This window comes from Notothenia rossii (assembly GCF_949606895.1).
Source record: "Notothenia rossii genome assembly, chromosome: 4".
NCBI lineage: Eukaryota > Metazoa > Chordata > Actinopteri > Perciformes > Nototheniidae > Notothenia > Notothenia rossii.
In genome coordinates, this window is record NC_136902.1 from 10031517 (window position 1) to 10045782 (window position 14266).

Genomic DNA, 14266 nt, shown 5'->3' on the forward strand with positions numbered 1-14266 from the left:
CTTTTCATGACAAGTACAACACATAATAACCACATTTTTGATTATGGATTTTTAAGCGTGGTGGATACAAAAAGCTAAAAAGTGAAAAAACAAGCCCCAAACGAACACAATCATTTCCATCCAATTATATAAATGATATTGTTCTGAAATGGTTCATACGCTCCTTTACTTATCGCATATATAAATACTTTTCTACTTTTTGAGGGTGTGACCTTTACTAGTATTTCTACACTGTGGTATTGCAAACTTTTCATTCTTATTTTAGTATGATCTGAGTACTTAATTTACTCTGGGCGTGATTATTATGTGACCTCTTTGCAATGCTGTAATAATGAGGTTGCAATTAGCTCCTAATGTACACCTATTTTGTGAAGTGATTTGATTATATTCTGAAACATTTAGTCGTCTTTTTATAGACACTACATTCAAACACTCTCTTTCTCTCGCACGCATACCCCCCCCCCCACACACACACACACACACACACACATACCATGTATACATCACTTCAGGGGACATTACATTGACTGACATGCATTTCCAGGAGACTTATCCTAACCTTAACCATAACCAACACATGCCTAACCCTAACCCTTACCCTTACCCTTAACCCTAACCTTACCCTAATCCTAAACATAACCAAGTCTTCACCCTCAAAAATTAATGATTCCCCTCATGGGGACCTACATTTTGTCCCCATAAGGGAGGCAAGTCCCCACACGTGACTATTTAACAGATTTAGGTCCCCATAAATATAGTAATGCTAGGCCACACACACACACACACACACACACACACACACACACACACACACACACACACACAGTTGAATAGGCCCCTCCACAAAGATAAAGTGGCACATGCCAGAAAGACAGAATATCTCCTGCCCTCAGCAGCCTTTCGAGACAACTGTAGCGTGACAAAAAGCAAGTGGTTACAAAACAGCAGGACGAAGACAGGCTTCTCCATTGTGCACCGTCTAAAATAGGATTTAAATTTGTACAATTGTTCATAGCTTTAAATTTAAATGTTCAAGGCTGCTGACGTCTCATTCCTCCTTAGAGCACAACAAGAATCCTTAAGGCAGCCCTAAAGGCACTAAGTGTATTTAGGTCACAGTGTCAAATGTCATGTTTGGTTGCAGAGACGCACCGCAGCAGTTATACAACTTCAAGGGCCGTGCTGGCTCGTTCTTATCTGCATCATTTTCATTCTGTTGTTAGAAGGAGGGCTGCAGAAATCAACGCTATCAAGCAACGCTACTTCCTTTGTCTGCTCCCTAATAATAGCCTTAACTCAAAAAGGACCATACAGCAACCATTTCCTCATTTTTGGCAGGATTGTGTTTCTTTTACCTCATCTACCAAAAATAACTTCCATTCCCTTATTATTGGAGTAAAAGCACCCAAAGAGCCTTCAAATCCACTCCGAATAAATACCTATTTATTTGATGTTATCTGTGTTTTTGGCGATTGTCTCATTTGTATTTACATTAACTGAACTTATAATTTAAAAGATATACCTTTTAAGATCTTGTTTTTTATAACACCTAATTTTAAAAGCCGGTATGGCAGTTAATGCAGACCTAATGATATATCAGTACACATAAAGGACAGTGGCAAATCAATGGATGTTCTTGTTGATGGTAGACATAATTCTCCCATGCTTTTAGCAGCAATGCAGGCAGATTTGAGAAACTATCCCCACAGCGGCCATATACTACACATATATGAAAACACAGCTCAGTGCTCAGCTGCTCTTCAATTCCTGGTGGTTGTTTTCAGTGAATGATGCAGCATCATTTCACTGGTTATATTAGGGTTGAATCTGTCATTCCTTTGCAATCATAAGCGGGGTTGAGCTCTTACTCTTCTCTCAAGGACACAGGATGATGGCTCACACTCTTCCAGTCTGAGGTTTGTGCACATCTATGGAGCTGAAAGTAATCCTGGTGATGCATTGAGACACACACACACACACACACACACACACACACACACACACACACACACACACACACACACACACACACACACACACACACACACACACACACACACACACACACACACACACACACACACACACACACACACACACACACACACACACACACACACACACTGGGTTATGAGAAGTTGCCGCTTTCACTTAAGAGTGATGGAGGCCACTGTGCTCTTGAAGACCTTGAATGCAGCAGACATTTTTTAGTAGCCTTCACAGTCTGTCTCTGAGCTCTGCAGGCACCACTGGTGACTTCAATCATGGCATAGAAAATTATTTGATATACCAATTAGTTGTTTATTCAAAGGCAATGCATGCTATGTTAACCATCAAATGCATGCATTGTTGTAAAAAGTATTATATTACATCTCAAATGTTGTGGAGTATCACGTGAAATTAATCGATACAAGCATTTTTTTTAAACATATCAATCAGCCACGATTTGCAGGCAGCCCTGCACATCACACTAACGTTGGTTATTTTTTAATTATAGTGCATTACTTTTTAGTGTGAGTACAACCTTATCCATGAATAGCTGTGTCTCAGTAGAATGAGATACTGTAAGTCAAATACACATGGATTTATGTTTATACATTCAGACATGATACTCACTTTATACATTGCTTTCAAACTTAGAAGTGTGTTTCTTTGATGTGTTGTATTAATGGTTTAGTTTGTGCTGTTGCCTTTGGGAGTTGTACCTAAAAAGCTTGTTGCTAAAAAGCAGCTGCTGTTATTCGTAGCTGTGCTTTATTGAAGGAGGTCAGTGTGAATATAAAGGGGGTGTGTTTGTTCCTGGAAGAGGACGGAGGTGCTGACGGTGTGTGGGCAGGTGGAGCTCATCCATCTCAAACAGCGAGCTTCGGGGGTCTTTAATTGTTCCAGAGGGAAGCTCCTTCCCCTCTGAGTCTTCAAGTGGACCAGGAGCTATATTCAGCTCGGTGTAAAGTTACAGTATGTCAAGTATCCACAGAGTAATCACAATCAGTAATTCTCCCTTAATGTGCAGCAGCAGCGCTTTGAACTCTCTGCACGGAAATTATATATTTGTTCAGTGTGTTGTCTACTTTGGTCCAGACTGAATTATCCGTAAAGGATAAGCGGCCTTCAAATTTGGTACAGATATTACAGTCCCCATCAAGATGAATGCTTTGATGACCTCCTGACTTTTTATTACCACCACCAGCACGTTGAACCTTTCAGTTTTTTTGGTTAAATATATCTGCTTACATAAGATCCATTGACAAGTTATTGTAGAGATTAGCATGAATAATGGTACATATTCATGTTCCTCAAAGAATGAACTGCGATCTCTTTACTTTTATCTAGAGCTACCATCTGGTCAGAAATCTAATTTGTACGGTAATTGGAAGTTAGACCGCGTGTTAAGTGCTAACAATTAGCACAACTATTAGCGTTACTTTAACACGGTTGTACTGGGTGAACATGTTCAAAATCATTCCTGTTATATCGATATTGTGCAAATTATTTGAGCATTTAGCTCCAAGCAATGCATCAGTTAAACAACAACAGACCCTTAGGGCCTTTCTTATTTCTCTCATTTCCCCTCCTCGACTCCTCGACTCCTCGGCTCCTCCGCTCGCATCTCCTGTGGGCGGGACTAAGACACAAGGATAGGAGTCGAGGATAGGAGTCGAGGAGGGGAAATTAGTGAAATGAGAAAGGCTCTTAGTGTTGTTCATTTATGATAAGATAGAACAATATTAACAATGATGATAAGAATTAAACATTGCTACTGTAGAGTGTTATATAGGTTTTTGTGCATGTAAATGGTCTGCAGAGGCTAAAATCCCAAAGTTCCTCCAGAGAGAGTTTCTGAAAATGAGCAGAGTACGGCCACTTTAAATTGTCGGTCCAAACTTTTCTGTAGCTTTATGCATCACTCCTGACTCCTGACCCCTCTCTGTCTCTGTCACATCAAAAATATATATGATGTTTGTTGATGGATGTTTTAGTATCTTACAGCATGAACTCATTGTCCTGCTTGGGGGCGATGAAAGTATAATTTATTTCTGTTCCAGTCCAACAGCAGAAAAGGACACCTCCTCTCTCGATAGCTAATGTATTATTAGCTAACGGACAGGGGGTTTAATTAGCCGTATGACTTGTAGCCACCGCGCCCTGATTGAACACCATAAACAATCCCCTGTACTGCAGTCCTTTTGGTTCAACTGTCTTAAGCCATCTTTTCTTAAGGTCTCACATTCAACATCCATCATTTGTTTAATCAGGAAAGTCAAGATCAAGGGTCAAGGTGCATTAAACGACACAAAGATAACACATCATATAAAAGTGAAATCCAAAGTCTAGTTATGCATAATTCATTTTCAATATTAACAATTAACTTTGAATGAGTCTTTAACACGCTTATTGTTTAGAGAACACAGGTTGTGATATTTAAGCTACAAGAAAATGGATAATTTCAATAAAAGATTGGTCTAAAAAAGTTAAATATGTCTTTTAAATTGCTATTTTTTTTTCAATCGACTATCCAAAACGCAGGATGTTTATTTTCTAATTGCAATCAGTCCGATTTGAGGAGCTTTAGTCCATTTTTGCTTCACCAAAATAGTTTTTGAGGCAGTATCTCATTCTTTGGTAGCCTACTCGTTCCCTACCTGTTGGCAATTCATTTAATCTAAAAGTCATAATTAGAGTCATTAGAGTCTCATTCAGAGAGTGTGGGGACTGGCTGTTGATTAAGAATTGAGAGCAGCTTGATGTGATTCCCCTCTCTGCCAATAAGGGTGTGTTTCTTTTGTTCTTACAATCATTTCTTGTTTATCTGGTAGCTTGTTGGTTTGATAAGGTTACACCTAATGTTCTCATTCAACTGTCCAGAAGTGTCAAGTTTTGAAGAGTCTTACGACTGTTGTAATCTAATCAAGCGTGATATTGTCATCATTATTCTTTGGAGCACTTTGAGCAGATTTTATATAATATGTTAGACCTACACTTTAGTAAATTCAAGCTATCTTCAATGTGTGACTGTGGTGCCACCTTATTATAATAACAGATGTATGCATACATACAGATAACATCATCCAATCCACTCCAACTTTTTTTATATAGCACATTTCAAAACAACAGAGTTGAACAAAGTGCTGTACATCAAAAAAGATATAAAAAGCAGCATAAATACATTTAGACAAAACCGATAGGACAAAAATAAACTAATGTAAAAGCACGAGACAATAAAACCATACTTATAGCCACAGACTGAAAACCCTCATACACGATGTAAAAACATACAACTAAATAGAAAACCCCATTTTAGAAACATAACAGTAACCTGAAGATATTAAATCTGTACGAGTTGTACCAGTGACTGATGATCTGTGATGCGTTGTTCCCCCGCAGGACGACCCACTCGAAGGGGAAGGCCGACGGAGCGGAGCTGGCGGCTCTGGCCTCCAACAACGAGTCCAGCATCGCCCGGCTGGTGTCCACAGAGCTGTCCCCCTCCTTCTACCAGCCAGGTCAGTGGCTCTGAGAGGAAGACTCATCATTGGCTATAAACACAAGCAGTTATTTTCACCTGGATTATTCTCTGGTTAAGACTCATATTTATCCATTTCCATTTCATCGTTCATTTAGCAGGGACAATGCACATTAATGAACACTTAAAACAAACAAATGCAAATAGTGTAAATATGCCGGATTTTAGCTTGGAGCTCATTTCCATCCACAGTCCCTCACATAAAACATTTAAGAACATGACAATTATACACATTGCAAAAACAAATACATGATATGCAAAAAGTGCAAAAGAGCAAGAGCTGCACACACAAGTATTTACCACATGGCAGTACAATGTAGCAGCTACGACATATTAAGTGCAAGAGATGATACAAGGGCTACCTAAAGTGCAAGAGGAGATACCCCTGTGTTAAAGTGCATTTAGCGGTGATCGCACGTCTGTTTGTTTCTCAACCATTCTTTAAGTCGACCTTTGAAGCTATTGAGAGTGGGACAATCCCGTGTCTCAGTTGGGAGGCTATTCCACAATGAGATGCCTTTAACGGAGAGGACAATTTGTCCAAAAGCGGTCCGTCTACGGTGGACTTCACAGTCTCCTCTGGTTTCTGACCTAGTGCAGCGCCCAGTGTGTTGTCTGTGGATGAAGGGGGGGGGGGGGGGGGGGGGGAGGGGGCAGTCCATGTAAACATTTATAAAAAAAAACACATACTTTTGTCATCTTTCTCAAGTCGTGAGTGCTTCTCTTACGTGTTTAGTATAACTATGAACTTCATACAAATAAAACAACATATTTGTTCATCTACAGCAGAGAAACCTATGACATCAGTATTACTATTAACTGAAGGAAAGAATAATAAATCAGTACACTAAAGTGCTGTACTTAAAGGTGGGGTATGTCATTTATTTCAGAAACGCTTTTTGTTATATTCCATGGAATGCTCTTAACATCCCGATAGCAATGAATATCTTAAGTGCTTTGACAAAAAATACATAAAAACATTTCATCTGTGGAAGCCGGCCCGGCTAAAGTAACTGGATGGCTACCTGCCTGTCAGCCTTCCATCTGTGCACAAACTTATCTCGTGCCCTCATTGGTCATGTGTGCGTTCGTGTGTGTTGGAGGAGGGGCTCTGTGAGGAAGGGGCAGATTTGTTCCGGTTGTGTATTTTCAAATTCTTGCACACTCGAGCTGGTTTCTCCAAAATTACCTACCCTACATTTAAGTACAATGTTTAGATTTTTCTACTATTTATACTTCTACTCCCTTCTATGTTAGTGGGATTTATACTTGTTCTATTGATCTAATAACTTACAGATTCAGATTCATACTAAGAAAACAATCCAAAAAAACATGTTTGATGCAATTGTTTGGATAATGATACCTTTATTGATCTAATTGAGGAATACACAAGCTACTGAAGTATGCAGGAAATATAAAATACAGCTACATGTCTACCTAGCTGCAACCTTAAAGCAATGACATGAATGCATCACTAAGGATTATCCAATAATATGATATCCATTCTGAAATGGGCCATTCTGCATCTTACTATTTATACTTGATATTGATAAGTTATACATTAAATTAGAAATGGATCACTTTCACTTGTAACAGATAATTTGTACACTTTGGTATTGCTGCTTTTACTTAGGTAAGAGAGAACTTCTTCCACCACTAACCACGCTGTAGTTTATAAAGTGTCCCTGTGCATGTCTCCAGAGCTGGCAGATCCTCGGCTGAGGCTCTCCACAAGGGTAGTCACATCTGAATGTCTAAAAAAGGAACATCTTATTGGGTCGAAGGGATCATATCAGTTTCATTGCGAGTCTGGCGACACTCACACTTACACAGTCACACAAAAGCACCGCAGCCATTTTGGAGCCTCTTGCTATTTTCTCCTGCTTCCTCCCTCAGCAGAGAGCGTCATCTGACAGTAATGTTTCTGAGAGGCTAAATGAATTGTGTCAGAGTAATTCTACAACAAGACAAGTCCTGCTATGAATTGAAACATTAACAAGTATTCTCTGTGTGTCCAAACCCTCGTGTAACGCCTTTCTCTGTGCCATATACCTCAATTGCTGTCAAAGAAAGAAAACTGTCTCATAATAGACAAACTGATGCATTTCCTTGATTACCACGAACACAGACAGTGCAGTTTACTTTCATTCAATCACACACACTCCGTCCTGGAGCCCCAAAATATGACTATAGAGCACCAAAAGCACTATTACACTAAACACTATAGTAAAAAAGACATCCCCTATAGCTCCTACCTGGATCTTGAGTCCTGGATCTTGAGTTGTGGCTGTGCCTGTTGCTGTGGTCCTGGATCATAGGTCCTGGATAGATATCCTCGTGGATTCATCTACTTATTAAAGACACACGCATTTCCAAACTTTTGGACTACCTATGTTGTAAATGTATTATCTTTTCGATTTACACACGGCATCTATTGCACGTCTGTCCGTCCTGGGAGAGGGATCCCTCCTCCGTTGCTCTCTCTGAGGTTTCTCCCATGTTCCCCTTTAAACTAGAAATGTCCCGATAAGATCACGTGATCGGGGATCGGAGCCGATCACGTGATTTTCAAAAGATCGGAATCGGGAGAAAAAAATCGGGGATCGGGATTTAAAAAAGAAAAAAAAAATCTTTTTATAAATACTTTTTTTTTCTTTTTTATTCAATGTTACAAAACAAAAATGCCCATGTTCAAGTCTTAAAGTCATCCTGAGGCCTTAGTTTTGGTTTCAAATGACACAACATCATGTATGTGTTGCTTCTCTGGGGCTTGTTTTCAGAGACCTGGTTGCTTATTTCTCTCAAATCTGGCAACAGAGTGGGCGCAGTGTCTAATTGTAGCAGTAAGCTAACGAGTACTGATAAGCTTTATTTTGTTTTGATCCAATGCTGCACAACTGAACTGATCCAATGCTGCTGTGAAAGAAATAAGCTATATCCATGTTGGATAGAATATCCAATTTAAATAAAAAAATAACCTTAAGGGACAACTTGAATGCTTTTTTTTTCTCTTAATGCATTGCATAAAGATCGGATCGGGAAAAATCGGTATCGGCAAATTGTCAAAATCCAATGATCGGAATCGGATCGGGAGCAAAAAAAGGTGATCGGGACATCCCTACTTTAAACTGTTGGGTTTTCTCTGGAAGTGTTTCCTTGTACGATGTGAGGGTCTAAGGACAGAGGGTGCCGTATTGTCATTCTGTACAAACTGTGAAGACCACTTAGACAAATGTAACATTACATGTTACTTGTTAGATTTTTTTATCCAAAGCGACTTCCATACTCAATACTGTGGGCAATCCCCACAGGAGCACTTTGGGGTGAAGTGTCTCAGGGACACAACAACATGCAGACTGCAGTGGGGTTTGAACCTGTGCCCCGCTGATCCGAACACCAACGCACTAATCCACTGCGCCACACGCCTCCCTACAACATTTTTTGATATTGGGCTATATAAATAAATATTGATTGATTGAACTCCTAGCTATCTTTGGGATTAATTAAGTCCAGCTATGAAATGATTGTGTGTCTAAAAGGGACACATTGGATCTGGAACTATACAGCTAAAGACCAGCCGCAGATTTAAACATGAATTCAAAATAACTCTGAGACGCGGGCTTTAATGCATTGGTTTAAGGCTTTTCATGGGATCTGGTCAAATAGGAGCCTCAAAGCACTGAAAGGATATTCAAAAAAAGTAAAAGCAACGTCTCTTTCTAGAAGTCATGATCTGGTTAGTCAATATTATCCCATGGTTTGTTGTAAAAAAAGGTAAAGTGTGTATTATAACTGTCCCTCTAACTACATATTAATATCTGCTCCATAGCTTCCCTTGGACTTAAAATCTCATTGTACATTTTACATTTATATATTCAGTTTAATATGTAATATTCCATCCCTCACATACTTATGTTTTGTTATTGTTCATTTGTAAATTCAACATGTATATTTTCTACTTTCTTGTTTATTTCTAGTCTTTTTTCATTTGTATTGTACACTGCCATGTCTTTTCTGCTGCTGCAACACCAACATTTCCCAAATTGGGATCAATAAAGTTCTATCTAATCTTATCTTGTCTCTAACATCCTGGTCTCCCACAGGTCCTGAGTATCTGAAGAAGAGAGTGATACATGAGAGCATCGAGGGAAGTGAGACCACCGAGACCATCATGCATGAGCCTCTACTGGCGGAGGAGGAGCCCCTGCCCACGCCACCAGAGAGCCCCCTCATGAATGAACTGGACAACCTCATGCCTGGCTCTTCCCCAACGCGCACCCCCTCCCCCAGCCCAGGCATCATCAGCAAGGAAGACCCCAAGCTCCTCAGTCCAGGAAGCTGGAACGAAGATAAATCCATTAAAAGTGGAGGCAGTAAGGGCAGCAGTAAGTCCAACAGCAGACCCAGCAGCCGCCCCACCACCCCAGCAACCTCTGCCCCCACCACGGCTGCACCTGAGAGCACAGAGGCCCCCGGTAGTCGTGGCCCTTCTCGCACCCCCAGCCGTCAGAGCAGCAAGAACGAGCAGGGATCAGACCTGGAGATAAAGCCCCTGCAGAAGTTTGATTCAGAGGAACCAGCTCCAGATGTTGTTTCTGCACCTGTTGCCTCTGTAAGGAATAGCCTCATCTCTCAAGATGAAGAAGAAGAGCCGCGCCCCGCCTTCAAAGTGCCATCACGAGCCGCCACCCCCGAGCCTAAGACCATCGAGGTCAAACCTGCAAGAGCTCCATCAGTCCAGGAACGAGCGCCGTCCGTCTCTGAGAACAAAGTGGAGGCGAGAGAGGCGAGCAGGCCGGCCAGCAGAGCAGAGACAAAGCCGTTACCGAGACGACAGCCGAGCCCAGCTCCGACCCCAAAACCTACACCGACTCCTGAACCAGCACCAACGCCAGAGGAGGCCAAAGCCATCGTGGCCAAACCAGCCGTGAAGGTGGAGCCCAAAGCAGAGTCCAGACAGAAGGCCATGGCGTTGAGCCGGAGTCCTGAAGTGCCTGCTGACTCTTTGGAGCTGGAGGTAAGACAGCTGATAAACACAATGACGCACATTTGATTATTTAGTCATTTTAGCTTCGACTACCGAGTCAGCAATTGTAGTCAATCTAAAACGTTGGTCAACACAAATATGCAAAAAACGATTGGACATGTTGTCATTTAGTTTTCTACTGACATTCATGATCCCCCGCAGATAAATCCTAGTCAATTTGACGATCCTCAATCTTTTCCTTTAGCACCACCACTAGGAATGCAAAACGAATTAAATTCCTGCACACACACAACTGTTCAGTGTGTAGTGCTGATAAGCAAATGTTAGCATGCTAGCTAAATAGAGATGCCACATTATAACTGCCAAGTGAAAAAAGTGCATCTCCCAAAATGTAGAAGTATTAGGTTATAAATTACCTCTGCTTAATCACAAGATGTGAAAATATTCAAGATAAATCCAGATTTCTACTCTTTTAGGAAACTAAGGAACAAGCAGTTGGACCTTAAAGTCTTCTCTTAACTAATTTAATTGAGAGTGCAACAGATTTAATATGTTAAATGTAAAACTACAGGAATACAGCCTAGAGGATCTCATTACTTATCTTTAAATGTACATTAAAATTAGTTTAGCTACTTAAAGGTAGGGTAGGTAAGAATGGAGAAACGAACTCGAGTGCGCTAGAATTTGAAAGTACGCAGCCGAAAAGAATCTGCCCCTTCCTTCAGACTTCCTCACAGAGCCCCTCCTCCAACACACACGAACGCGCACATGACCAATGAGGGCACGAGATAAGTTTGTGCACAGATGGAAGGCTGACAGGCAGGTAGGCCATCCAGTCATTTTAGCCGGGCCGGCTAAAATGATTGGTCCTGCGTTTTACAGCGCCACGGCTTCCACAGATGACTTTGTTTCATGTAATTATTGTCAAAGCACATGTATTCATTGCTATCGGGATGTTAAGAGCATACATGCCAATCTTTCCAAATCCAAAAGAGGTAGGTTTGCGCGCGGCAAATGTGCACGCCCAAATTAGGTAATCAGAAGAGATGGAACCCCAGTAATTACATGTATAAATCATGTATTTAACATATATAGGATCATTTTATGAATTTTTCGAAAAAGTAAAAAGTAAAAGAATGGGAGATAAATATCCCAAAGTCTCCACATTTTATTATATTTGTAATGTGTTTCTGGTCCTCTTTCAGTTGAGACAGTGTAGATGAAGGATGTGTCAGGATGTAGAACTCTTGTGTGAACATTGGATAAAGCCAGGTTCATATTCTTGTTTCATGTTGTTGACATATTAGAGTCCACAATACTACAAATGTTTAGTGTAAAGAAATACCCCAAAATATTTCTTGAGTAATAATTGTTCCAAACTGTTCAAGTTTCTACACATTCACAAGATGGTAAACTGCCTTCCCTGCCCTCATGTCTCATGTGTACTTCTCTTTCAGGGCCCAAACACCATCATGATATGCATGGTCATCCTTCTCAACATTGGCCTGGCCATTCTCTTCGTACACATTTTGTCATGAGACATCGTCCACCTCAGGTAATAAGTAACACAGTATAAAAACTTGAGGGAATAGGGAGTCTCCTAAAATACAAATGGTGTTTTAATCTGCAGGTCACCACTCTGCAGAAGTGTTGGAGAGACGCCTCCTCCTCAGTTAGGACCAGAGATAAGAAAAGAAGAAGAAGAAGAAGCCTCACGCAGATCGCCGCAGCTTTTCTAAAGGTTTTTGCTGGTGTGACTGTGTGAGGCTATGTGAAGCTCCTCTCTCTCCAGAGGATTGACAAACTGAAGGACATGAACCTGATTCAGAACGTCTGGGGTCTGGATATGATGTTTGCATGTTAAAGTCGGGGCTGGATGGTAGAGTATGTCCTCCGTGCTTACACTGGAGAAGCAGCGCTAAAGAAGTCACATTTGTAACCCTTCATTGGCACACACTGGCTGATTAGACCGGAAAGATAATTACACTTTGTCACAAGATGTGTTTGTATTATGAAGAATGCTAATAACATACAAACTGAATGTTCTCTCCACTTTGCCTTAAACTTGATTGAGACACTGCAGCAGACGTGTGAAGACTACTGGTAATATTGTTTTAACTATCTGCAAGTTTCAACAGAAACGTTAAGCAAGTCTTTTTGTGTTCATCCTGCTGCTGCTCTGTCTCTTCAGACTCCAAAGCATGTCGAGTTACATTTCAGCTAATTGCATTTGAGACTGTGGTGTACTACACTGTGAAACTTTCTCTTTTCACTGGGATTTATATGCATTATTGTCAATTTGCTGCTTTGGTTTGGGAGCTGTAGAAAAGGGGGCAATAGGAAGCTTACGAGTGTCACAGTACTGTATGTTCCTGTTGGGTTTTGAGAGAGCTGTGTATGTTTTGCAATAGAATGAGCAAACCGGAGAAAGGATTTATGTTAATAAAAAAAAACAATCACTGTATGATGTAAGTTCCTCAATTTACATCACAACAGAAGGGGATGTTTTGGCCTGTGAACTATTTGATGTATGTTTCAGTGTAGCAAACCGTTCTGATTCACAATGCCTTATTTTCAGGGCGTTTTAGTAAAGCCAAATACGTCAACTTGTGTACGCATGAGGACACTGTGTGTATGCGTCTGTATTTTTGTATCATTTTGAAGTGCACACCTTTTCAGCATTCAAAATATTCTGTTGTATGATTTTTTTTTTGTCAGAGGCAGTTATGCAAAGCTAAATTAATTTATTTCCCAAACAGTCAAATTACCTCATGATTGTGAGAGATGGAGAAAAACATTGAATGGTTCTTAACTCCATGTCTTACGTTGAGAAGAGCACCCTCCAGATATGCTATATTATCTTTGAGCCATTAAACACGTTGCTTTTGAGAAGAAAAAGTTTTAAGATTAACTTCCTTTGCAGATGAACAAACTGGTTGCGAGTTGTTTTAACACAAATAGACATTTCACATTAAGTTAGAGTTAATATATTTCTTATTTTGGCATGCGTTTCTGCCCAATAACTGATCATAAATGTACAAAATCCATTAACTACCAAAGAGGCAATTGAAAGTGCAATAGGAATGTATTCATTTAGGTGAGTGTATTGTAGAATCCACTTTGTTTTAATGACATTAAATATCCCTGCTTAATGTCAAGAAAAAGCATTTATTTGTAACCGAACATGAATGATTACAGAACTGAAAATAAAAAAACGTTTACAACACCTGTGAAAACACTCATCTCCTTACAACACTATTTAGCCTTTTCAATGTTGCTTTACATGGTTCCTAATGTATTGCTTTCAGTTTCATTCATTTTCCAGTCTGGGAACAGCAGAACTAAGTATTTTTAAACACCAGCTGTCTGCCAGCATGAGAACCCCCCCCCCCCCCCCGCCCCTCACTACTATCCCTCCCTTGGGCCAGAGTGAATACCACACCCTATTTTAGACCAGCCGGGGTTAGGACTCTGTTCTTCTCACGTAAAGCACAAATCCAATCTTAAATAAGTCAATGTAAGATGGTACTCAGGATCAACTGATGTTGAGAAATAATGTAGTGATTAATCTAGCAGTAAAGCTAACTAGATAGCCTGGTCTGTTCAGAGAAAAGATATACATGTTAAACACCACTGCCTCCAAGTGACTGAATTGAGCAATAGCCTCTGTGTGAAAACATTTGATTGAACTGAGCAAGTGAATACATACAACCCATCTAGGCAGATGGGTAATGTTTAACGGTGTATTTATTGAC

The 14266-nt window shown here is 40.4% G+C and overlaps 1 protein-coding gene across 1 annotated transcript in view; it reads left to right on the forward strand.

Moving 5' to 3' along the window:
• jph2 (junctophilin 2) overlaps positions 1-13737 on the forward strand; it is a 24872-nt gene extending 11135 nt beyond the window's left edge. Inside the window, exons 3-6 of the mRNA XM_079674822.1 lie at positions 5386-5504; positions 9628-10541; positions 11969-12066; positions 12142-13737. Coding sequence (XP_079530948.1) covers positions 5386-5504; positions 9628-10541; positions 11969-12049 — 1114 coding nt within the window. The 3' untranslated portion in view covers positions 12050-12066; positions 12142-13737. The remainder of the gene's footprint in view (positions 1-5385; positions 5505-9627; positions 10542-11968; positions 12067-12141) is intronic.
• Positions 13738-14266: the final 529 nt, after the last annotated feature.